At 41.6% G+C, this 26,566-nt stretch overlaps 2 protein-coding genes across 33 annotated transcripts in view; one reads left to right on the forward strand and one right to left on the reverse strand.

The window, feature by feature from the left end:
• Nucleotides 1–3,950, forward strand: part of ABI1 (abl interactor 1) — a 96,600-nt gene extending 92,650 nt beyond the window's left edge. For all 20 annotated transcript variants that reach the window (XM_082449787.1, XM_082449789.1, XM_082449777.1 and 17 more), the window contains one exon: nt 1,984–3,950. In XM_082449787.1, coding sequence (XP_082305913.1) covers nt 1,984–2,159 — 176 coding nt within the window. In that variant the 3' untranslated portion in view covers nt 2,160–3,950. The remainder of the gene's footprint in view (nt 1–1,983) is intronic.
• PDSS1 (decaprenyl diphosphate synthase subunit 1) overlaps nt 1–26,566 on the reverse strand; it is a gene marked incomplete at its 5' end in the record, with an annotated part of 59,503 nt that overhangs the window by 8,394 nt on the left and 24,543 nt on the right. For 4 of the 13 annotated variants that reach the window (XM_082449758.1, XM_082449760.1, XM_082449759.1 and 1 more), the window contains 4 exons: nt 3,896–4,379; nt 7,127–7,207; nt 12,902–13,015; nt 13,119–13,199. In XM_082449758.1, the coding sequence (XP_082305884.1) occupies nt 4,239–4,379; nt 7,127–7,207; nt 12,902–13,015; nt 13,119–13,199 (417 nt within the window). In that variant the 3' untranslated portion in view covers nt 3,896–4,238. The other 9 variants (XR_014260525.1, XR_014260526.1, XR_014260527.1 and 6 more) reach the window with 8 other exon arrangements.

Here is a 26,566-nt window from a genome sequence, read left to right on the forward strand (position 1 = left end):
TTCAGTTGAATATGTTAACCCAGCAGTATGACATGACTGTTCCAGAAGTCAGATTCTTAGGGTACATTAGCTGAACTTCAACCTAATATATACAAATCTGATAATACTCATTTATATTAGACCAGTATTGTTTAATTTTGAGTACCATATTTCAGGATCTTGCAAACAAGAATGCCTTCAGAGGAGGATATTCAGGAGGCTGAAATATCTAGAAAGTGCATCTATAAAAAGAAACAGCTGAAAGCACTGTTTCTAAGTTGAGGAAAAGAAGATTTCAGAGGGACTAGACAGCTATTTTCAAATTTTTATCACGTAGATAGATGTAGATAAGAATATTAGATTTCTGTTTCCAAAGAACCCTACGGTAAGTACATACAGAAGGGAGAGTTTAGATCTTTATGTGGAGTTAGGGTCCTGGAGAGTAGAATGGACATTGAATGGTTAAATACTCAGCAGTGAGAGTTATTAAATGAGAGAGTATATGCACTGGGGGAGGGGAAGTTAGGTGGGACTAAGTTTCATTTACAGAATTTGGAAAATAGAAACAATTAATTTGACACAGTGTTTTTATCAGCTCTTTGTACAAGTAGAACTGAGAACCCGAGGAAATAATATTTTCATTTTGCTGAATGACTTTGAGGGTATCAGGTGTTGTCATGATCAGTTTAAAAGTCATCTATACCACTCAAAATGTGACTCTGAATACAAAGAAAATGTTTATCTCTAGCAGTCACTGGGTTTTCTTGGGTGATTATTTAGCCAAAATACCAGGATAATAATTTAACATTATTTATTCTGTATGTTTTGGTGTTTTTGAAACTGGTATGTTAAGTGAGCTTGTGATCACAATACTGTGATTCCGCTACAGGATTAAAATGGAGAATGGACTTGTTGAGTTTACTTCATATACTGTTTTGTAAAGGGGAAGAAAGATTGCCTGTTTTAGTTAAGAAAATGATGCTGTGGGTCAGTACTTCAAGTCTCTCCCTTATTCTAATTCACTGGTTCAGGATAATCATGGGGCAAAGCCACCTTTCTTAAGGGAAAAATGAGTTCCAGAAGATCTTAAATGTCTTAAAAACTCTCTATTTTAAGAAAAACACTACATGAGGTAAGTTAATGAAAAAAAATTTGTATGACATACTGTTTCACATATACTAGAAAATTACATATTTCAGAATTATGTTGTAAAGACAGAGGAAGGAATAATTAAATTCATAAACCAATAGTTTGGAAAGCTAGTAGTTGTTTGATGCCTTTCCTTTACACAACACTGTTTGCAAAGGAAGTGGATATTTTGAACTCAGCATAATCACAGAATTGCAAAATGGTTCTCTAAGTCTTAATTAATAAGTCTTTACTCACCTATTTCCCCTTTACAAATAGAAATTCTTGTTGACCTTTAAGGTGTGTGTGTGTGTGTGTGTGTGTGTGGTGTGTGTGTGTGTGGGGTGTGTGTGTGTGTGTGTGTGTGTGTGTGTGTGTGTGTATTTAAATCTAGGTATAGCCCCATAAACTACATGAATATTCTCCTGCGATGAGTAGGATGAGATTTACCTCCCAATATATGTATATTTTAAAATTAGATGGTTGTTACCTGGTTTACTGATTGGCTACGCAGCTTTGCTCACTAGTTATTTTGAAAAATGGTGCTTTGCATGTGGTTGGCACTTAGTAGATATTTGAACGAATGAATTGAAACATCTAATAAACCCTAAAATTCAGAGATCTTTCCTAAATAGGTTGGTAGAAACTCTTGACTTCTCTAATCTAGTTAGTTGTCAATTTGGCCCGAAGATCAAGCTAGTGATTTAGTAGCCATGGTTGGCTACTTGACCTAACCTGGATGTAGAGATTTAAGAATTAAGACTTTCCATTACAATAGTTGGGTTGGCTATACTATTAATTGGCATTACATTTTAAAATTCAATTAAATGTTGGATATAGTGCACTAACATGATACTTCAACTCTTTTCTCCATAGTTGTGGCAATATATGATTATACAAAAGACAAGGATGATGAGCTATCATTTATGGAGGGTGCAATCATCTATGTAATAAAGAAGAACGATGATGGCTGGTATGAAGGAGTCTGCAATCGAGTGACTGGTCTGTTCCCTGGGAACTATGTTGAATCGATCATGCACTATACTGATTAAATTCTTGCTTTTAAAGTAGGTTCTTATTATCAGTCATACTGTGGGACTATTACGGTTAACAGGATTGTCTTAAAATGTTTTAAAATGTGCCCATATGTTCAGGACATGCTGTTTTATTGGTATAATTGAATGTCTACCTGTAAGCATAAATCTCTGAGGCAGCTGGTGTATTGCTAAATGGCAATCTCTACAAGAGGCTGTCTGTCACTGATTGTGCTTATATCTTACTTACACATTGTTAACTTCATGACCAGCCTAAATATTCTGGGGGTGTGGGGTATAATATTTCACAAATCATGATTCAGATTGTGCCATTACATGTTTCAGTGCAGCATGGTTACTAACGCTCTGTCAGACTAATAGTAAAATCAGAAAACTTAAATGCTGGTGCTGGTCATACTTTTTGTTTAGACTCTCTCATTCTTGAAATATACTGTTTGTTTAAAGCATGCATACAAATTTATGTATTGAAATATACTTAACAAAATCCAAGATGCTTCCAATTTGTGTAATATTTACTTGGAGTACTCGTACTTAGGTCTCTGGAAACAAATTGAGTCTCTAAGATCTCCATGTGAAACAAAGACAGTTGGGTTACTTGTAGTCTTGTCATTTGTACCGAAGTTTTTTTAATGAGTGAATTTGCATTATAAATTTTTTCCATTCATAAATACATAAGTGAACCAAAGGTTTTTGTCCTTTCCTTCACTGGTTTGCTTTAAAAAAATAATAAATAAAAGAAAGATACTGATTTATGGCAGAATTATGGTTCTATTTTCTCAATATATTAACTTGGAAAAAAAATTTTAGCCTTATCTCAACCTATCCCAACAGCAGTGGCTGATTTTTGTAGAATTTAAAATCTGAGATGGTTATTTACAAATCAGTCTACTGAATTCCTTTTCTAAAGTAACTTTTTCAAAGCTAAGCAAATGTGTCGCAGTGCACATGCTGTAGGTAAAATTCTTAAGGATTGCTCTATCAATCGGTCCTTTGGTTTTCCAGTGGACTGTGATATACTGGTTCAATGAAAGGAAATGGTAATTATCTTTTACATATTTTTTTGGTAGAAGTGGATGCGATTGATTTTTGAATACGCACTATTTAACCCATTACCTGGCACTACCAACATAAAAAGATTTTAAAAATAACATAATTGGGGAAAAAAGGTGCACCATGTATTAATCATTGAACAGGAATATACCTGACCAACAGATTTGTATTGTCTTTTGACATAACTGAAATGCAACACGTGCACTTTGTGTGTCTCCTCTTAACTTAAGGGAGGGTTAGAGGGATGTTTTCTCTTCTTATCGTGTGTATAATTCTATATTGCCTAGGATATTAAAGTAGAGCACTCAGTTGTGGGTTTCTGTGTACTGAGGATTTGTTTGGATTTCAAATTACAGTTGTTAGTTATGTACTGGGCATTACAGATAACAGCATAGTAAATGGTAAGACTAGTGCAAAACGTTTATTTCTGAAAATTAAAGACCATTATTGTTACCAAATCAATGTGACTGTTGCATACGCATTCTGCCTTTGTTAATTTTAAACATGACTTCAGTATCACTATTGATCACTTACCTTCTTCATTTTTTAGAGTGGACTGTTCTCTTAATTTTGTATATAACCTGTTGGCTAAATTTTATGTACAGTCTTTTATAATAAACCATTCTCCTATATGAAATTTTGGATACTGTTAAAATCTAATGTGGATTGAAATGTAGACTTCACAGTTTTATGATCTTTACTCCTATGGTGAAACAAGATAAACCATTTGAATTTTAACATTGATTATTTATTTGTGTAATGGCTTTACATGTGGATATTAACCGTGTAAACAATACCACATATAACCATCAAGTACCGCGATTAGAGTTTACAGGACTAGATGGTTTAATTACATTTAAAAAGTTTTCTGAAAAACCTTGCCAATAAAAAAAAGTCCCATTAATAAGGTGGAAATGATTTTTTAAAATGATTTTTTGGTTACCTGCACATTAAGCAAAGTATACTCCACAAAATTCTTTAGGCACAGTCTGGTAAAATAGCTGCCAGAAATAACAGAAAGAGTTGTCATTTATCTCTTGTGAGCACAATTTCCGAAAGTTGTATGAGGGCGTCTCTTTCTGGGGATGGTCGAAGTTTACTGATCTCTCTCACTGCTTCACGGCAGTACCGCTGGGCGAGGTAGGTTGTCTGCTGCACACCATCGCTCTGCGGGACACGGGACAAAATACAACAGAACAGATGCATGTCACCCACTGGGATCAGCTCTTAAATTTCTGCTATATGAATTAAAACATACTTTTGAGATCCGGTTAGTGAAGAGCCGAACTGTGTTTCAAATGTTCTCTCTCCGACTCACAGAGCTTCCTCCGCCCACTTCCTTTAGGCCCCTTTCTCAGACTGAAGCACATTTTTATTCTATTAGCATGCAAGCAGTGAACTCATTAATATCAAGTAACCTTCTATTTCCCCCTATTTTTCATTTAAGCATTAGAGTTTTTAAAAAGTTCTACATATATTAAAATCTATCTATACAGTAAAATTCCAAGTGAAAGTTAACACACATACATGATAAATAAAAGTACAGAAGAGCTTACGATGAAAAGCAACAGTTCCCTTCTTCCAAAGGCACCAGTTTTATCTGTTGGTTTTAACGTTTCAATTCATAATTTTAGTTATCTATTGCCTTTCTGCTAAGAAAGACAAGGATTTAGCCCACCCATACTGTCTCCTAATTTGACCACTGACTGCTGTCTTTAGTTCTAATACAGATTACTGCTGTCACATCATGTAGCATCGACTTCTGACTTCATCTTGATACCAGTGCTCCTTCTCTTTCCTCTGTCTTCACACTAGAGATTTGCATTCCATTCTGTAACCATGGTTTTACGTTGGTTCTTTCTTTCTAAAAGCTAAACACTAATAAAATAATTACATTTACTACTTCCGTTATGTCAAAATGTTTACTGCAGAATCAAGACATGTACTGTGATTTTATTTCCTTCTCCATGGTTCCCTCTGTCATTCAGAACAGAATATTCGTAGCATCATGGTTGAGAGGCCTCTGGTTTTCTGTACCAAGTGACACAAAATATGACTCGAAATATGACAAAACAAAATTTTAGTTTGTTTTGCCTTACTGTACGGAAGCTCACTTCTGAATATAATTGCGTCCTTCTCTTCGTTACTTAGACTGACTGCTTTGCAGCTCTGCCGTACAGCTGCCATCACAGGATGACTTTTCATTGAACTCTGGTTCATTCCACTGGTTTTAGTACCCATCTCTTTCTCTTTTTGGTGTTTCCACGGTTTTGTTGCACATCAGCAAATAACTTACCCAGAATCTGTGTACTGGAAGTCAACTTTCGCGTTGTGAGACAGTGACATTGGCCTTCCTACTTAATGGATGGTTTACTGGATACAGATTCTAGGTTGAAAATGTTTCCTCGTCATTTCGACGGCCTTGCTCACTGCCCTCTAGAGTCCAAGGTTCCGCTGCACCCTGAGCCAGTACTGAACTTTTCCTTTCGTAGGTGACCACCGTTTTTCTGATTTTTGTTTTTTGAGTCTCTTCCTGAAATATTTGTTGTATGATTGTACTGATCCTGTTAAGAGCCTTTCTCATTTTCTTCCACTGCTGTTTTCATTTTGAAGACTTCCTCAACGTCACACTCCAACACTTCTTCGGAGTTAGCTTTTCACATTCATTTAAAATTTCTTAGAGCTCGTTCTTATTCACTGTTTTTTAGAAAATATTATCCTGTTCTTGTTTGATGAATGCAGTATTTTTGAATCCCCCTATTATTTTTCCTGAGTCTGTTTAACTTGGTCTCACTCTTTCATTCAGTGAGCTTTAATCAACTATTTAGCAATCCTACTAAATAAATCCGACTTGTCCATTCGTATTTAGTGAGGGAACAGGGACTAGGAGCCCTGTGGCTGAACAGGGAGCTAGAGTTTACAAGTCTTTGGAACATTCCTGTGGACTTGTTGCCTAAGTGCATTTCTGCCCAGGCTTGCTGGAACTTCAGTGTGTCACGTAAGAGCCACAGTTAATTTCCCTCTTTTCAGTCCCACTTCTCACTTTAGCCGTCAGTAACATCATTATTTCTGAAGCCATGACCACTCCCAGGTATACTGCCTTCTTTATCAGCTCCCGCTGCCCTCACACTGAGTTTTTAATAGTACAGCCAAACTACCCTCTAAAAATGTGGTAGCCATAGCACGTTATGATTAACCATATAGAGTTAAGGGGTTTTGCTTTGTGGAAATTTTAAAAATCTGAAAGGTCATTACTTGGAATTCTTTCAAGTATTTGACTAACGACAGATCTCAGACCACGACTGCTTACTAAAAATTGCTCACTCTCTCTCATTCATGAGACCTATTGGCTCCAAACGGCTCATTCGCAAAATACAGTGATCCAAACTGAAAATGTTCAAAAAGATCTGGCTTCCACAGAAGAGTTCTGAGGATATGTGGTGCTATATTTGAAATAAGCTTAAAGTTTAATTTGCTACGTTGGTTTAAAATTTTTTCAAAGGTGCCGTTTCTTTATTCGCACATTTACTGCAGTTATGGAGGATGGATGAGGAAAGCCCAGTTTCCTAGGGCTCGGACAGGAGGGGAGTCTGGTGACGGGAGGGCAGTGGAGCTGCTGTGGTGGCCGCGGGGGAGACTGGCTGCAAACCAACAGGCCTTACCCCTGACTGCACATGGGAACCCCTTCAAGCGTCCCCAAAATGTTAGCGTCCAAGCCCCACCCAAGGCCAATTACATTAGAATGGGAAGACTTCTAGAAGAAAAATGCATAACTTTTTCCTTCTCAGTTTTTGCCAAATCAAGAATTGATCAAACTTGGTCTTGTGTCAAAACTTCGTTACGTTATTTGTTTAAAGAACTCTTCTGCCACACTGTACCTGCTGTCGCCTTTCTTCTTTTTGAAATCATCTCACCTGTAATACGTATTGTCTCGCTCTGTCCACATCTCCTGGTGAACTGAACCGTCTCATTATCATAGCATTCATTTCTGGGAACTAACCAGAAAGAAAGAAAATGTATTTAATGCTCTTGGGAGAAATCAAATGTTCAAACACTAGTAGGTAAAAACAGGTAAAAAATCCACAAAAGTGATGAAATGTTTAAATGATGGGGGCGGGGGAGCAGTAAACTAGCGATTAAAAGCAGCAGAGCTAAGAGGACACCCGTTTCCGGGTCCAGGGACGAGCTGGTGCACAAGAGGGGCAGCCGCTGACCCATGTCCACTCCAGTGTTCTGCTCTATCCTTGGTCCAGGGCTGCGTAAGAGAGGAGGAGCAAAAGTTCACCTCTAAAATCTCCTTACTAGCTTCTCTTAGGGATCTCAAGCTTTAGGGGCCTACCGGGCCTCTCCCCCGAGGTTTCTAATTAAGTAGCGGTGGGGCCTGAGCGTGCACTTCTAACATGTTCCCAGATGATGCTGGTCCTGCTGGTCTCTGCTGACAAATTAGAACCACTGCCCTAAGGAGAAGGTGGGCATTCTGCTTTTGGTACGAAACTGAGTGACACCTGAAGGCTACCAAGGTCTCTGAGCAGAGGGCATCACGGGCAGAGCTCCGCGAGGCAGCTCGTGGAGGGGACGAGGGCAGCGCTGCTCGACACCGGCCGGTCCTGGAGTCACGTGACCCTGTGGCATATTTTTAAAAACTCTTCAGTCATTTCTAATATGCAGCCAAGGTTGAGAACCATCGAATTAGAGTAGACAGAGGTAGAAGCAGCAGTCGGGTTACTGTAGTAAATTCTGAAGACCAGTGGTAAGCTGATGGCAGTAAGAGGAAAACAGAAAACAGGTACAAGACGCATTGAAGACAAAATCTATATTCTACAATACTTAGCAGCGAGGTAGGAGAACTGTCACCATGATGAGACTTGGGAAGCCAGGACACCAAATCACTTCACTGTCTAGACTGGAGCTCTGGTCCTGGTGCTGCCACAGCTGAGCTCCTCAGCCCCCTCATCTGTGTTAGGAAGGGGCTGAGCTACCTGATCAGAAAGCTCTTAGTTCTACCAGCTTATGGGTCCATGAAATAAGAGGTTAAGAGGGGTCTGGTTCTGGCTGCAGCAGCGCTCACAGCAGCTGCCAGCGCTTCCCTGGCAGTGAGCCCGAGGGATGAAAGCAGTTGTGGTCCTGCAGCCACTGCCTCGGTATTAGTAATCCTAGAAGGAAAAACAGGGCACAGAGAGAAAAGTCTCAACTAGATGATGGCAAATGAGGAATTAAGAATGTTCCTTTCAGAGCAAAGTACGTGTCCAAACAAAGCAGAGGCTGCTAGTAACATCCTTATGAAATTTACAGAGCCGGCAACTGGTTAGTTCTTAAATGAAAACCAGTAATTAGTTTCAGGTACTGGCCTTTTAAGAATAAAAATTGAAGTTTCATAGGAAACAAATCAGGAAAGTTCAAATCAATTTTACTGGTCAAAAGTCAAATCAAGTAGGCATTGGTCTTAGTTTCTTAATACCACATTTCAAAATTGGATTTCTAGAAGGCTGTATATCCTCAAAGCTAATGTGATACTGTCTGGGCATCTGGTAAAATTACCATTTTTAGGGTAGATGAGCTTTTTCTGCAGCACCAACAACGATGGTAAAATGTGCTGATTGGGTGGTTTCTCTGATTCCTTTTACTATAAAAAGCACTGAGAAAGCAAAATTTGAAAAAAAAATTTTTTTTTCTTCATTGAGTGTGACTACATCCTTCCTTTGAAACATGTAGTGTGTGCAATCTTAATGCACAAATATCAATATCAAAGTCTTCCCTGAGGCACTCCCCTGTCCCCAAAATGTGTGAGAAGAAATGAGAAACGTTAACAGGCAGGAGGAACACTGGCCTGCCTGCAGATTTGCTGAGAAATAAAAGTTCCTGTTGGCCTAGGCTCTGATTTCAAGAGTAGGAAAATCACCTGTGGATGAATCAGAATCCAACTGTGAAATCTGTCCACAAACTCACGACAAAGGCGATCAGTAAACTGTAGTGAGCTTGTTACTCAAGCAAAACCTGGGTGACTCTAAGGCCCCAACAGTCACAGCAAGCAGAAGCCCGTGCAGCTGGTGCGGGGCTGGTGCTGGTGACAGCAGTGGAAGCACGACTACAGGCTGACATTTAGGTCTGCTGACTGATCACAGAAGGGAGAGACGCAGAAGAAAGGAGAGAGCTTTTAAAGGGTATTTGGGAACTAATGGAATCTCACCAAAAAAAGAAAACACTTCCATTTGGTTTCTGAAGATCTTGAAATCCAACCTCTATTCTTTAAAGGTTTACTTTAACATAAGGTTTTTGTTTTTATAGACAGTATGTGTGCACATGTACATGGAAGGACAGTCATCTCTGGGACCTCCCCAGAAATCCAGAAGCTTTTCTTAAATCCCCTGTTGTCAAGAAACCCCTTCAGAGAGAGGTCAAAAATAGTGAATTCCAGACAGAGGGAGTTTCTATCAACAAACTCCAATTTCAAGACAACCCAGCATGCTAAAGGAAAGAGGAAAAGTGGCTTCCCAAGGTTGCTTGTCTTGGTCCAGTGAAACCCCACGTTCATAAGCAGAAAAGTTCAAAGACTAATTTATCTAATCTGCAAACAAAACTCACCTACCTATGGAGAAAGATGACAGACATCTTGCCACTACTCCACTAAATGGGCAGGTTAAGGACAAATACTGAAGGCCGACACTGAGACTCCTCTGAGTGTCGTCAGTGCCTTTTCAGTGCGGGATCAGCCAGTCCTCTGCTCTGGGCGGCCTCCCAGGGCTCAGGCCCATGGGGCACTTGCGCTGATCCCCACGAGCAGAGGCAGTAACACTGCAGTGTGTGGTGAAACGACACTGGTCTTTGAAGACGTGGAGTGTTTAATTGCCTGCTGTGCCGTTTACCAGAGGTTTCATTCTGGCCAAGTTTTGAGCATCACTTTCTTGTAGAAAGCACATAATACCTACCACAGAAAGGAGTTGTGAGATCAGAGTTAACAAAAGAATCCTTTGCAAATTATAAAAACAATGCATTTCCATTAAATGGAGATACTGCACATTCTCATGTTATTTTTGGAACTTGTTTTACCCCAAATCAATTTTAGCTCCAAGATCTTGACAAATTTCTGACCAAGAACCTAATTTTTGACAGTATAATCTGTTGTAGAGCCTAAACTTGATGTTTTAGTTGAAAACAACTTAGACGTATCTGACCTAACTTTTGGCCCAAGCGCCGTGAGACAGAACAATCAGTCTGCTTAGGAAACAAGTCCTGTCCAGAGCCGCGTCCTGCTCGGCCTTATTTGTGTCCCTTTTCTAAGGCTGCACGATGTGCCTTTTAACTCCTTTTCCTACTGCCTTCTGCACAGACAGGAAAAGCGCTGTCTGGTGAGGATGAGTGTGTGCCTTGTGATGCTGGGATTTCCCAGTGATACACACAGAACTGTGGTTTGGGACACTGGAAGCTTTTGTTTGTTCCTTTTCCTTGCCTTTTTTTTTAAACCATCATTTTTTAATCTCTTTTACATAACTGACAAGTCAACCTGTAGGAGTGGTCCATTCCCCCGACTTTGCCCCTCCATATCTGAACACAGAATTAGTCATACTCCTTTGTGTAGAGAAAAGCAAATGCATTTCTTTTGAAATATGTTCGTGGTGAAACACAATCAGAAGAGGCAAACATTCTCAGTCATCTTAAGATTGAAGCAGGACTCAGCTGTTAACTTAGTATCATGGGGCTCATGACAGTTATTTATACTTGTAAAGATTTCTATCAGCACAGCACCCAAGGCTTTTTAGTAGATGCAGGCTTCTTCAGGGGAAGGTGCCTTCCTCAGGCATCCTGATAACCCCAGGGCTGCAGCAGCTCAGGGCACTCGGCCCAGCTTGTTTTCCTTACTCACATTTCCTCACCAGGGCCTGGGGAACAGACTCGCGTCTGCAGCTGTGCACACGGCAGCCAGCGCCTTGTCTTCCGAATCTGACGATGCCTTACATTTACATGGCTCGTGAATCCTCTGCTTTTTTGTGGGTTAATGGTTAAAAAAAAAAAAAAAATGTCCCTTACTCATGCTTTAATGCACACAAGGGGATCTGACAGATTTTTGCCAGAACGTGGCACATGTATGAATACTCTTCTTGAGTTCTGGGTGGGCGAGTCAGTCTGTGTGGGAGGAAGGAGCCGCTCCTAGCAGCCCTTGCACTTCTCACCTCTGCCTCAATGTCCTGAGAGGCTGCCCGGAGCCTGGTCACCAGCACCTCCATTCCCTGCCCTCATTCCTAGGTTGACCGCTGTCCGCTACTGGGCCACCCAAGGTAAGCGGCCCAGCCCCCAAGCATCAGCCTCCTCTGAGGGTCACCCTGTTTACGGCTCTACTAGATAGTGACTAAAAGATGACCTCTCCTTTCTTGCACCAGCAACTGATCGAAAGCAAGGTTTCTGTAATATCAAAATGGAATCATCGAGGTCTACGGAAGACATGATTTATCTTTGTAAATTTTGAGAAAGAATAGAGGCAAAATCTTCAGAAGACTAAAAGTTATAAAATTTTAGATCAAAGAACTAATTTCTGATTTCATGGCATGGCGATGACCATTTTACTGCTTTGCTCAGTAACAAATTAAACTACTAAGATGAAAATCTATTAAAAAGCTGTCCAAATACCAGCTAATGCCCTACTTCTTTCAAAGAGCGTCTGGCACAGTCAGAAGCAGCATGGCCAGGGGCCAAAGCAGGCTCTGGAAACGTCTGCCTTGCAAGTCACCGCAGCATCTCTGAAGCTTCTCCTCAGCTTTTCATCCATATTAAGGAGAATATGAAGGTAGCTTAACTTACTTTCTTAATTGACAGCCCCTCAACCTGGAGAAAGGAGGAATTATGTGGTTCTAGTGCATTCCACTGACTTCTCAACATTTTTGAGGCAATGGCTGAGGCTCTCTGAGAGCAGCAAACAGTCCCATTAAACTTCTAGAACTGGAGAATTTCTCATGCTTGGAGGCCTTCCTGTGCCTGTTTGAGGGGCTCTGAGGCACAGCAAAAGTCCAGCCCTATCATCAAGATGTAGACACCATCCGCCTTGTCAGTGCCCAGAACACACAGAGTCACAATGCTTCCTTACATGCACACAGTGCTTAAGTTACATAGTATCTGCATGAACAGCATCTCAGTTAATCCTCACAATGACCTTGGGAGGAAGGCTGTCATCTTCTCAATGTTACAGATAAGGAAACGGACAGAGTTTAGACGTGGAATGACTGGCCTGGACACCTCAGTCCTGGAACTAGGATCAAATCTAGAGCTGTGGTCTCTTGGAAATGCTTTCCATCTCCTCCTCATCTAACCTTCCCATCAGCCATGCCTGGCAGGTCCTGTTCCTGCAGGGCTTCTCAGCAATGTGTCCAAGGGAGTTCACAAAACCTACCTGCTGGGACTTCCCTGGTGGCACAGTGGTTAAGAATCCACCTGCCAATGCAGGGGACACAGGTTCGAGCCCTGGTCCGGGAAGATCCCACATGCCACGGAGCTACTGAGCCCGTGTGCCACAACTACTGAGCCCGTGTGCCACAACTACTGAAGCCCACGCGCCTAGAGCCTGTGCTCCACAACGAGAAGCCACCACAATGAGAAGCCCCCACACTGCAACAAAGAGTAGCCCCCTCGCCGCAACTAGAGAAAGCCTGCGTGCAGCAACGAAAACCCAATGCAGCCCCCAAAAATCCCAAAAAACCTACCTGCTGACAAGCAAATAAGACGGGACCGGTGGCTAACCCGAGCTTCAGGTCGGCCGAGGTCGGCTTGCCCATCCGGTCAGAACACGAGGTGAAGTCCAGGACGTCATCTATTAGCTGGAAAGGGAGAAAGGGCTGTCACAAGCACCACCATCCCAGTGTCCCCGCCACCCTGCCCGCTGGACCAACAGGCCGCACTCTTACAAAGCAGCAGACCAACCTGAAAAGCGAGTCCCACGTTTTTTCCGTATTGATAGGCAATTTCATGCACCACTGGGTCAGGGCATCCCAGGACAGAGACCTGAAACAGAGGATCCTGAGATAGGCTGCTGGCAGGGCGGCAGCCCCTGAGGGGGAGTCATGCCTCCTTCCTCTTAGAAAAGAGGCAGTGAGGCTGGATTATGTGCAGTCAGGAGAGACTGCTATCAGGAGACCAAACACGTACAAAGTACCTGTGTTTCAAACGTTTGTAATAAAAGGATTTCACCCACAGATTGTTTTCTTAAACTTTAAGAAAACTCTCCTTTTCCCCCTTCTTTCACAGGATAAGCCATCTTTCCCACCGCTTAGAAAAAACCAAGTTACAACTAGACCAGTTGTGCTGGTCAGCCTTTTTGACATGCAAATGAAACAGACTCTAGTATTTGAAATGCTGGCTTCCAGCACTCAGCAAACCTGGCCCAACTGTTGGCATTATTTTTATTTTTCTACCGACTTACCCTTATTTTAGGGATAGATATCTAATCTGATCTAATTGTACACAGGATGCTGCCATGTTTATTTCCCCATTTGTAGTCCTTTCTTATAATAATTTTTGGTGATTTCACTTAATTCTGAAATGCTGTTATTTCTTGATGTGTCTGTAATAGCCTCAAGTCTCATGCCCCTGTTCCTACTGTTTCCATATTTCTCTCACAAGAAGTCATGTAACTGTATAAAAGCCTTTTTTTCCCCCTTTCCAGTGGGGGAGAAATAGGACTTCTAAGTCTTCTGTAAAACTCCAAAAAACCCAGCTGGCACTGGCCACTCAGTGCATTTCCCACTGCTCTGCTAAGCATGCAAAGCAGGCCCGGCCACACTTCAGAGAACAGAGATGGTAAAAACCAAAACTGGGTGGGGGGGAGGAGGAGGGGAGGGACACTCCCTACTGGAGAGGGAAGGTCCGTACTGACCGCCGAGAGAGCCGGACGGTGCTCTTCTGGCCCGCAGTCACCACGTGACCTTCGTGTGTCACTGAGTCTTTCTGCGCTTCAGTTTCCTCATCTGTAAGACGCAGGCTCTGAAGTGCCTACTGCAGAGGGCTGCTGTGAGGAATACACGCGACGCCACCTGTGAGCCCTCAGCACAGCGCCGGGCAGCTAGGTATAACTGCGTATGTTTGCTGTGCCTGTGAACAGTCCTCCTCCTCCCCCTCCACTGGATGCGGAAACCGGAGCCTGGAGAGTGTCCAGGCACCGCGGCTGCGGCCAGAGCACATCACCTGCTCGGCCCTGACAAGGTTTCCGATGACTGGATGAAGTCAGTATATATATATACACTGTATAATGTTTGGCCACACAGCCTCGATAAAAACGCACACATCATAAAAGGCCAGGCGGCCACTTACTTGAGTGAATAAGAAACTCAACTGCTTTCAATAGCAAAGACCTTACCACCGGCAGGCACTGACCCACAGGCTGTAGGGAGGGATCTATGAGACCAACCCAGGAGACAGTGTAGAAATTTTGAAAGAAGAAATGCATCAACTTGTCTGAGAGAATGAGTGTATGGCAAGGCTTGGGCAGCCTGGGATACGCTGAGCTCAGAACACAATGACACCCCCTTCCAGGCAGAAATAACTCATAAAGCAATTCTGTACACAGGGTAATGCTGTTTCCTCAACACAAAGCAGCACAGAAATACAAACTTCCTTCCTGAGAAGTCAAAGATTTTTAAAAACTCCATTCTATTTCTAAACTCAAAGAATTAAAATTTATGGAGTACATATGATGAGCACTTTACATTATCTTAGTTAAACTTCACAACATCCCATAAATATTTCTTCTGCGGTTGACGACAGTAAAAGCTAACAATCACTGAGCACGCTCTATGGGCCGGCGCTGTTCTGATTTCTCACATTTTAACTCACTGAGGAGGCAGCTGCTGAGACACAGAGGGGACCAGACGCTGCAGGACAAGGAGACGGCGGAGTCAGGACTGGGCCCAGGGGGCCTCCTCCAGAGACTCTTCTTAGCCACTCGGCTACACTGCTTCTAATGGGCCTCGAAGTCAAGGCTCAGAGAGGCCAAGTCACGTGGCCCAGGACGCATAAAGCCGTGAGGTCTGCCTGCGCTGCCCGCTGCAGCTCACAGGCGCGGACACAGAAGCCCGCTGCTCCTCAGCGGGCAGCTCCCGGCCCCCAGGCTGGGAAGGGACATGTCTGCCCGACGTCCACCAGAGCAGAGCAAAGAGCACCCCTCAGCCCTGCAGAGGCCTGCCCCCCGACCCAGGTGAGGCCTGTCTGCGCCCGTCCTTCCCAACCAGGAAGGGCAGAAGCAGTGCGACCCCCAAAAGGGAAAAGAGGTGTGCTGACGGAGAGGAAGGCTTCTGTCCTCGGCGTCACAGAGGTGCCTCACATCTTTCTGGAGGAGGGTGGAGAACAAAGAGTGATTCGGTAAAAGAAAGCGGAGCTCAGCTAACTGTTCTGCCTGAAGCAGGCCCGCAGCCAGGCCACGTGGTGCACACGTGCGTCTTTTGGGGGAAGGACCACACCTTTCAGGAGACTCTCCTACGCCTTGCCTCAAAAAGGTCAGAAAGTCCTGTTTACACTGGCAAGGGCACAGCACTTGATATTTATCAAGCATCTCTATCTTTAAAGGGTGTGTTTACACCACTGTAAGAGTTAATATACGTACTGTGGTATTATTTATCAAAAATAATGGAGGGACTTCCCTGGTGGCTCAGTAGTTAAGAATCCGCCACCAATGCAGGGGACATGGGTTTGATCCCTGGTCCAGAAAGATCCCACATGCCGCAGAGCAACTAAGCCTGTGTGCCATAACTACTGAGCCTGCGCTCTAGAGCCCACGAGCCACAACTACTGAAGACCGCGCGCCTAGAGCCTGTGCTCCGCAATGAGAAGCCACCGCAATGAGAAGCCCGCGCACCGCAATGAAGAGTAGCCCCCGCTCGCTGCAACTAGAAAAAGCCCGTGCGCAGCAACGAAGACCCAACGCAGCCAAAATAAATAAACTTAAAAAATAATAATAGGGCTTCCCTGGTGGTGCAGTGGTTGAGAATCTGCCTGCTATCCGTGTCCATCTGCAGGGGACACGGGTTCGAGTCCTGGTCTGGGAAGATCTCACATGCCGCAGAGCAGCTGGGCCCGTGAGCCATAATTACTGAGCCTGCGCTCCGCAACAAGAGAGGCCGCGATAGTGAGAGGCCAATCACACCGTGATGAAGAGTGGCCCCCGCTTGCCACAACTAGAGAAAGCCCTCGCACAGAAACGAAGACCCAACACACCCATAAATAAATAAATAAAAATTAATTTTTAAAAAAAAGGAAAAAATCTTAATTTCTAAAAAAAAAATAATAATAATAATAAATAAATAAAAATAATGGAGATTATTGGAGCTCCACCATTACATAAAAAATATCAAAACAGGTTGTTGTCAGAAACCAATGGAAAATATTGTGAGAAAACATTTTTAACATAGTTATCACAGATAATGGGCTAATATTCTTAATATATAAAGAGCTCTTTAAAACTGAGAGGGAAAAAAGACCAACCACCCATTAGAAAAATGGGCAAAAGACATGAGTAGACAATTCACAAAAATTAAAGACATAAAACGGCCCTTAAGCATCTTAGAAGGAGTTCTACTTCACTCAGAAAGGAGAGATGTAAATTAAAACCCCGCTGTAATACCATTTCTCATCTATCAGACGGTCAAATATTAAAATCTGAGGTCACGTTCAGTTAGTGTGGCTGTAGGGAAACAGGCAAGACCCGCCCCTAAACTGCTGGTGGAAACGCATACGCACAGTCCTCATGGAGGGACGTTTGATAGGTTCTAACAAAACCACATACACCGTTACTATAAAACAGAGCCCAAAGGCACACCTCTAACAACACAAAAATACATCTGCACAAGCTTAGTCACTGCAGTGTTATTTGTAGTTATAACATATCAGAAATCGGGACATCCGTATATAGGAGTGCTGAGTAAACCATGCCATGCCCACACGGTGGGATACGATGCAGCTGTTTAAAAAGAGGAAGTCTACAAATCGGCATGGACTGACATCCACTGCATATTGTTAGCTGCAGAAATCAAGTGCAAGAGCAACGCAGAAAGCAGCAGAGTATAATACTGATTTTTGTTGTAAGAAAAAAGGGGAAGTAACATACATGTATGTGCTCATTTGTGTAAAAAGAAACACAGGAAGGAGGAAGCAGACACTACAGAGACTGGTGACTTACAGGGTGGGTGGAAAGGATCGGGTAGGGCCAGGGTGAAAGGGATGAGCGGGCAGTCACCTCTTGTACACTTGACTTCCGGAGCCACGTTAATGCTTCACATGCTAGAAACAACGATCACCTCGAAACCAAAGCACAAAATCAGTCAGAATGGAGGGGAATCCCTAAAATGGAATAAAAAGGAACCGAACTATATTTCAAATAATAAAACCACTGCACTGAGACATGGAGAAAGGTCAATTTTGAACACAGAACTTTGACAATGTTATCCTCAGGCTAAAGACAAAAGGAACTGTAAATACTGAACTATTAGGTTTTTTCACAGAGATATGAGCCATCAATTTTTAACCCCTATGGTATATTCTAGGACTGAGCAAATAAATATGTTGTGGAGAATGGGGTCCACGTTTCTTACTTTTGGGGAAGGAAGTTACAAATATGGGAAGACAGAATGTTGGTATAAATCATGAAACCTATAGTATGATAACAGTATGGTACCTCAGGGGTTTGAATAAACACAGATGGATAGAGAAAGACCTAGCTATACACATATCCACATACAGAGATTATACACACACAAATTCCCTGGCTCTGTCCACCGGGAGAGCCTAGGAGCAATGATACCCAGTGTCCAGGCCTTGGTTTCTGAATACCATTCTCCACCAAAAGGAACCAGCGCCCCTTGGAGAAATGATGGATCCCAGCACTGGGGAGGACAAGACGCGCTTGGAACATCTCCTGCCAGAAATTAAGGAAGTACTGAAAGAATGACACGGACAGATTAAAAGGACACAGGAGTCAGGTTAAAGGGCCTTTCCCATTGGCCAAATATGGGACAACTGAGCATTAAAGTAACAGTAATGGTTATAATCCATAGACTAAAATAGAACCCAAGAGTCCATATAGATAAGCTCTTCCTTAGAATAAAACACCAAGTCTACTGTAGAAGTGATGTGCAGAAGAAATGATGGAATTAAACCGTCATTTGGCAACTTTCAGGAAAGAATCACAAATAGATGTTAAAACCACAGTCAGAATTTGATATGAAACAGAACCATTTACATAACCTCAAAATCCCTCCCCCAAATAGGGAAAAACAGTAAACTTAAATGGAAGAACCTGGTAGACATGACCTTGATCAAGTGATCAAAATGAACATACCGGTAACAGGACAAAGGGACATGGTGCACCCGGCCTCCCCATGTGATGACCTGAAGGGACAGCACTGCTTCTGTTGTGTGCCTGCCCCAAACTCACAACCTTGGACCCCATCTTGAGAAATACCACACAAACCCAACCTGAAGGGCTCAACAACATAACTGGTCTGTACTCTTCAAGATATCAAGGTGATATAAGGACAAAGAAAGACTGAGAAACTGTTCCAGATTAGAAGAGACTAAAGATTCAGGACAGAGGGAGGAGCAAGATGGCGGAGCAGGAAGACGTGGAGCTCACCTCCCCCCACAAACACATAAAAATACACTGACATGTGGAACAATTCTCACAGAAAACCAACTGCAAACTGGCAGAAGATTTCATATACAACCAAAGCTACAAAAAAAGATCTCTACGTAACTGCATAGGCCGGAAAAAAAAAGGCATCAGGATGAAACTGGTGCCCCTGGGAGGGATGGTGAAGGAGGAGAGGTCCACAAAGGCAGGCCCTCACCCTGGGGCGCCCCCCGTCTGCCGGGAGGTCCACTGGGACAGAGAGAGGGGCTGGGGGGACCTGGACTCTGCTCATGGGGAGTGCATGTGTGCGGGCTTACGAGCAATCACAGCCACAACGGGCACTGCCACCTGCCACCTCACTGCACTCCCCCGTCCAAAACACACGCCAGACGGGGCTACTAGCATAAACAGCAGCTAGGCACTGAATCTCCGGAGGACAGGGGTGGACGGGCCCTGGAAGAGGACTTGGTCTAGTTGCATGGAGACAGCCGGGAGGGCCTGGTGCGTGGTCCAGGCCGAACCTCAGAGCCCACTGTCTGCATGCACATAGCGGGGGCAGGTCCATCAGTGGTGGACTTGGTATGCAGACTTAGTGCACACACTGGGTGATGCCACAGAAATGCTCGTCTTGGGCGGACAGCCCCTGGGGAGGAGTATGCAGCAATTCGTTCCCCAGCAGCTATGCTCTGTTTTGCCCGCCCCACACCGCAGCTTGGAGCCGGTTCTGGGGCCGAAAGGTCCTGGGAGAGGCAGTCCAAGTCCCAGGCAGCAGCACAGCCACCTGCAGCCACAATGCCCCAGCCCTTAGCACCAGCCCACTCCACACCACAGCCTAGCACTAGGTCTGGGAAAAACATAACAGAGAAAGGGACATGACCTTGGGCTGCTTCTGGGCAGAGCTGCAGATGCCTGCACTGGTGGCGCATAGTTTCATGGTGGCCACATGGGCCTCACTTGCTTCAGCACTCACCTCCTTTGGAACAGAGCACGCTCTCAAGGGCAACAGAGCCTTATTGAACCCAACCCTTAGGGCACCTACTCCAACACCTGGGGAGCAGACCCTGCCCCTGACAGGGCTGTGACAGCCACAGAGCAAAGAGGAGGCCCTGCCCAACTTCCAGTGCAGGCTCTGGTCACCACAACACCAATCACACCCCTTATCAAGGGGATAATAGCCAGCACACTCTGAGGAAAGACATGGCTGGCATCCACACCAAAAACAGGCCTCACACCAAAAATACTGGACTCACAGTCTACATAGGGACACTACCACATAAAAGCACCCCTTGAAGACCACAGTAGAAAACTGATTCTCCTAAATTCGTAGAAACAGAGAAAGTTAAGTAAAACTGGAAAAGCAGAGGAATTACTCCCAAAAGAACAAGAGAAATACCCTGAAAAAACAACCAATAAAACAGAGCTCACCAGTCTACTAGACCCTGAGTTCAAAAAGGAGGTAATAAAAATGCTAAAGGAGTTAAGAAAAACTATTGAAAGAAATGCAGATCACTGTAACAAGGAACTAGAAACTGTAAAGAGGGACCAATCAAAATTAGACACATCATTTATCAAGATAAAAAACAATCTAGAAGCAGACTAAATAACGCAAAACAAATATGTGATCTGGAAGATAGAATAATGGATATCACCCAATCAGAACAGCACAAAGAAAGACAAATGAAAAAAAATGAAAGCAACATACGAGACCTATGGGATAATATAAAGCGTGCCAACCTATGCATAATAGGGGTTCCCGAAGAAGAGAGAGAGAAGGGGACCAAAAATGCATTTCAAAAAATTATGGCTGAAAACTTCCCAAACCTAAAGAAGGAAATAGATAGCCACGTACAGGAAACACAAATAATCCCAAACAAGATGAACCCAAACAGACCTACAACAAAACATATAACAATTAAAATGGCAAAAGTTAAAGATAAAGAGAGAATTCTAAAGGCAGCAAGAGAAAAACAGAGTCAGTTACAAGGGAACCCCCATATAAGGCTATCAGCTGATTTCTCTGCAGAATCTTTGCAGGCCAGAAGGGAGTGACATGATATATTCAAAGTCCTGAGAGGGAAAACCCACAATCTAGGGTACTTTAATCAGCAAGATTATCATTTAGAATAGAAGGAGAGAGAATGAGTTTTTCAGACAAGCAAAAACTAAAAGAGCTCATCAATACTAAACCTACCCTAAAACAAATATTGAAAAGCCTTCTCTAAATAGAAAAGAAGAATCTATAGGAAAGAGAAAAACATAATAGGAAAGGCAAATATATAAAAGGACTGAAGATCACTTAAATAAGACAGCACATAGATTAAGAAACAATCAAAAATTTTTGTAAAAATGATTATAACTACAATTAACAGCAAAACGATGAACATGAAGATGTAAAATAGGACATCAAAATCACAAAATGTGGGGGACAGGAGTAAAAAAATGTAGATCTTTCAGAATGTATTTGAACCTATCAGTCTAAAGTTAAGTAGATATTGCTATGAGTCTACATACTTGAACACCAGGGTAACCACAAATCAAAAACATACAACAGATTCACAAAAACCAAAAAAGAAAGGAACTCAAGCATAATACAAAAGAAAACCATGAAACCACAAAAGGAAAAACAAAAAGAAGAAATTATCAAACAAGAACTACAAAATCAACTGGAAAACAAGGTTTAAAATGGTAATAAATACATACTTGTCAATAATTACTTTAAATGTCAATGGACTAAATGCTCCAATCAAGACACAGAATGGCAGAATGGATTTAAAAAAACCCAAAAACCTACAATATACTGCCTACAAGAGACTCACTTCAGGGCGAAAGACACACAGATTCAAAATGAGGGGATGAAAAAAGACATTTCATACAAATGGGAAGGACAAGAAAGAAGGCATAGCAATATTCAAATTAAACAAAACAGGCTTTAAAACAAAGTGCATAAAGAAAGACAAAGAAGGACATTATATAATGATAAAGGGATCAATACAACAGGATATTACAGTTGCTAACATATATCCACCCTATATAAGAGCACCTAAATACATAAAACAAACACTAACAGACATAAAGGGAGAAATCGACAGGAATACAATAATAGTAGGAGACTTTAACATCCCAATGACATCAATGGACAGATCTTCCAGACAGAAAATCAATGAGGCAACAGAGGTCCTAAATCACACAATAGACCAGTTGAATTTAATTGATATCTACAGGACACTGCATCTAAAAAAACCCAGAATACACATTCTTCTCAAGCATGCATGGAACATTCTCTAGGAACAGACCACATACTAGGACACAAGATAAGCCTCAACAAACTTAAGAGGACAGAAATTATTTCAAGCATCTTTTCTGGCCACAATGTTATGAAACTAGAAATCAACCACAGAAAGAAAAATGGGGGAAAAAATGAACACATGGAGACTAAACAACATGCTACTGAAAAACCAATGGGCCAATGACGAAATCAAAGAGGAAATCGGAAAATACCTCAAGACACACAAAAATGAAAACACAACCTTACAAAAATCTACAGGATGCAACAAAAGCAGTTCTTAGAGGGAAGTTCATAATGATACAGGCCTTCCTCAAGAAATAAGAAAAATCTCAACCTAAACTACCACCTAAAATAATTAGAAAAAGAACAAACAAACTCCAAAGTCAGCAGAAAAAAAGAAATATAAAGATCAGAGAAAAAAAAATAAAATAGAGATTAAAATATCAATAGGAACTTCCCTGGTGGCGCAGTGGTTAAGAATCCACCTACCAATGGAGGGGACATGGGTTCGAGCCCTGGTCTTGGAAGATCCCACATGCTACGAAGCAACTAAGCCTGTGCTCCAGAACTACTGAGCCTGCGCTCTAGAGCCCGTGAGGCACAACTACTGAGCCTGCATGCCACAACTATTGAAGCCCGTGTGCCTAGAGTCCGTGCTCCGCAACAAGTGAAGCCACCATAATGAAAAGTCCATGCACCGCAATGAAGAGTAGACACCGCTCGCCACAACTAGAGAAAGCCCGCAGAGCAATGAAGACCCAAGGCAGCCAAAAATAAATAAATAAATAAATTTATTTTTTAAAAATATCAATAAAACCATGAGCTGGTTTTTTGAAAGATAAACAATATCAACAAGCCTCTAGGCAGGAACCACCAAGAAGAAAAAAGAGGACCCAAATAAACAAAATAAGAAATGAAAGAAGAGAAGTAATAACCGATATCACAGAAATACTAAAAATCATAAGAAAATACTATGAACAGTTATGCCAACAAATTGGACAACCCAGAAGAAATAGACAAGTTTCTAGAAGCATACAGCCTGCCAAAACTAAGTCAAGACGAAACAGATAATTTGAACAGTCCAATCACTAGAAGTGAAATAGAATCTGTAGTAAAAAAAAAACTCCCTGCAAACAAAAGTCAAGAACTGGATTGCTTCACTGAGGAATTCGACCAAACATACAAAGAAGAACTTACACCTATCCTTCTCAAACTATTCCAAAATACTAAAGAGAAGGGAACACTCCCAAAGTCATTCTATGAAGCCACCATCACCCTTACACCAAAACCAGGCAAAGACACAATAAAAAAAGAAAATTACAGACCAATACCTTTGATGAATATAGATGCAAAAATCCTCAACAAATATTAGCAAACCAAATCCAATAATACATAAAAAAGATTATATACCACGATCAAGTTGGATTCATTCCAGGGTTGCAAGGATGGTTCAACACATGCAAATCAATCAATGTGATACATCACATTAACAAAAGGAAAGACAAAAACCACATGATCACCTCAATAAATGCAGAAAAAGCATTTGATAAAACTCAACATCCATTTATGATTAAAAACTCTCACCAACTGGATATAGAGGAAACATATCTAAACATAATGAAAGCCATTTACATCAAACCCACAGCCAACATAATGCTCAATGGTGAAAAGCTGCAAGCCTTCCCACTAAATTCAGGAACTTGACAAGGATGCCCACTCTCACCACTTCTTTTCAACATAGTATTGGAAGTCCTAGCCACAGCAATCAGGCAAGAAAAAAAAAAAAAGGTATCCAAATTGGAAGAGAAGAGGTAAAACTGTCTCTATTTGCAGATGACATGATACTCTATATAGAGAATGCTAAAGACTCTACATAAAAACTATTAGAACTAATAAATGAATTCAGCATGGTAGCAGGATACAAGATTAATAAAAAGAAATCTGTTGCATTTCTTTACACTAACAATGAAATATCAGAAAAAGTAAAAAAAAAAAAAAAAAAAACAGAACAAAACAAAAGAAAAACTCATTTTAAATCACATCAAAAAGAAAAAAAAGGGCTTCCCTGGTGGCACAGTGGTTGAGAATCTGCCTGCCAATGCAGGGGACACGGGTTCAAGCCCTGGTCTGGGAAGATCCCACATGCCACGGAACAACTGGGCCCATGAGCCACAATTGCTGAGCCTGCGCGTCTGGAGCCTGTGCTCCGCAACAAGAGAGGCCGTGATGGTGAGGGGCCCGCGCACCGCAATGAAGAGTGGTCCCCACTTGCCGCAGCTGGAGAAAGCCCTCGCACAGAAACGAAGACTCAACACAGTCATAAATAAATAAATAAATAGATAGATAGATAGGTAGATAGATAGATAGAAAGAAAGAAAGAAAGAAAGAAAGAAAGAAAGAAAGAAAGAAAGAAAGAAAGAAAGGAAGGAAGAAAGAAAGAAAGAAAGAAAGAAAAAAACCCCCAAACCAACTTAGGAATAAACTTAACCAAGGAGGTGAAAAATCAATACGTTGAAAACTATAAAACATTGATAAAGGAAACTGAAGATGATTCAAAGAAATGGAAACATATCCCAGTCTCGAATTGAAAAAATTAATATTGTTAAAATGGCCATACTACCCAAAGCAATCTACAAATATAATACAATCCCTATCAAAATACCCATGACATTTTTCACAGAACTGGAACAACTAATCCTAAGATTTACATGGAACCACAAAAGACCCAGAACTGCCAAAGCAATCCTGAGGAAAAAGAACAAAGCTGGAGGCATAACTCTTCCGGACTTCAGACAATACTACTACAAAGCTACAGTAGCAAAACAACATGGTATTGGCACAAAAACAGATAGATCAATGGAACAGGACAGAGAACCCAGAAATAAACGCACACACCTATGGTCAGTTGATCTACAACAAAGGAACCAAGAATATACAATGGAGAAAAGATAGTCTCTTCAACAAATGGTGATGAGAAAGCTGGACAGCTACATGTATATCAATGAAATTAGAACACTCTCTCACACCATATACAAAAATAAACTCAAAATAGTTTAAAGACCTAAATATAAGACATGACACCATAAAACTCCTAGAACATAGGCAAAAAATTCTTAGACATAAATCACAGCAATATTTTCTTAGATGAGTCTCCCAAGGCAAAAGAAATAAAAGCAAAAGTAAACAAATGAGACTTAATCCAACTTAAAAGTTTTTGCACAGCACTGTAAGGGAAATCATCAACAAAAAGAAAACACAACCTATGGACTGGAAGAAAATATTTGCAAATGATGTGACCATTAAGGGGTTAATATCCAAAATATACAAAGAGCTCATACAATTCAGTATCAAAAAACAAACAACCCAATCAAAAAATGAGCAGAAGACCTAAACAGACGTTTCTCCAAAGAAGACACAGAGATCACCAACAGGCACATGAAAAGATGATCAACATCACTAATTATTAGAGAAATGCAAATCAAAACCACAATGAGGTATCACCTCACACTGGTCAGAATGGCTATCAACAAAAAGTCTACAAATAAATGCTGGAGAGGGTGAGGAGAAAAGGGAACTGTTGGTGGGAATGTAAACTGGTGAGGCCACTATGGAAACAGTGCGGAGGTTCCTTAAAAAACTAAAAATAGAGCTACCATATGATCCAGTAATCCCACTCCTGGGCGTATATCCAGAAAAGATGAAAACTCTATTTCAAAAAGATACATGTACCCCAATGTTCATAGCAGCACTATTACAATAGCCAAGACATGGAAGCAACCCAAGTGCCCATCAAGAGACGATCAGTTTAAGAAAATGTGGTGTATATATACACAATGGAATATTACTCAGCCACAAAAAAGAATGAAATATTGCCATTTGCAGCAACATGGATGGACCTAGAGAATATTATACTAAGTGAAGTAAGTCAGAGAAAGACAAATATTATATGATATCGTTTATATGTGAAACCTAAAAATCAATACAAATCAATCTATGTACAAAACAGAAACAGACTCACAGATACAGAAAACAAACTTATGTTTACCATAGGGTGCAGGGATAAATTAGGAGTATGGGATTAACAGATACAAACTACTATAAGTAAAACAGATGAGCAACAGAATTTACTGTATAGCACAGGGAATTACATTCAATATCTTATAATAACCTATGGTGGAAATAATCTGATACAGATATTACTGAATCACTTTGCTGTACACCTGAAACTAACACAACTATACTACAAATGAACTATACTTCAATTTTTAAAAAAAAAAGATTCTTGACAACTAAATGCCACATGAGATCCTGGGCCAGAAAAAAATTTTCCCATTTGTTACTGATATAACAATATTACAACAACTGTTAAAATTTGAATAAGGTCTATTTGTAGATTAGATAAGAATATCATAACCAAAAAATAGGTGTTCAGCAGATATGACCCACAAACCAAAATTCTGTGGTGGC

This window comes from Balaenoptera physalus, assembly GCF_965194825.1.
Source record: "Balaenoptera physalus genome assembly, chromosome: 2".
Lineage (NCBI taxonomy): Eukaryota > Metazoa > Chordata > Mammalia > Artiodactyla > Balaenopteridae > Balaenoptera > Balaenoptera physalus.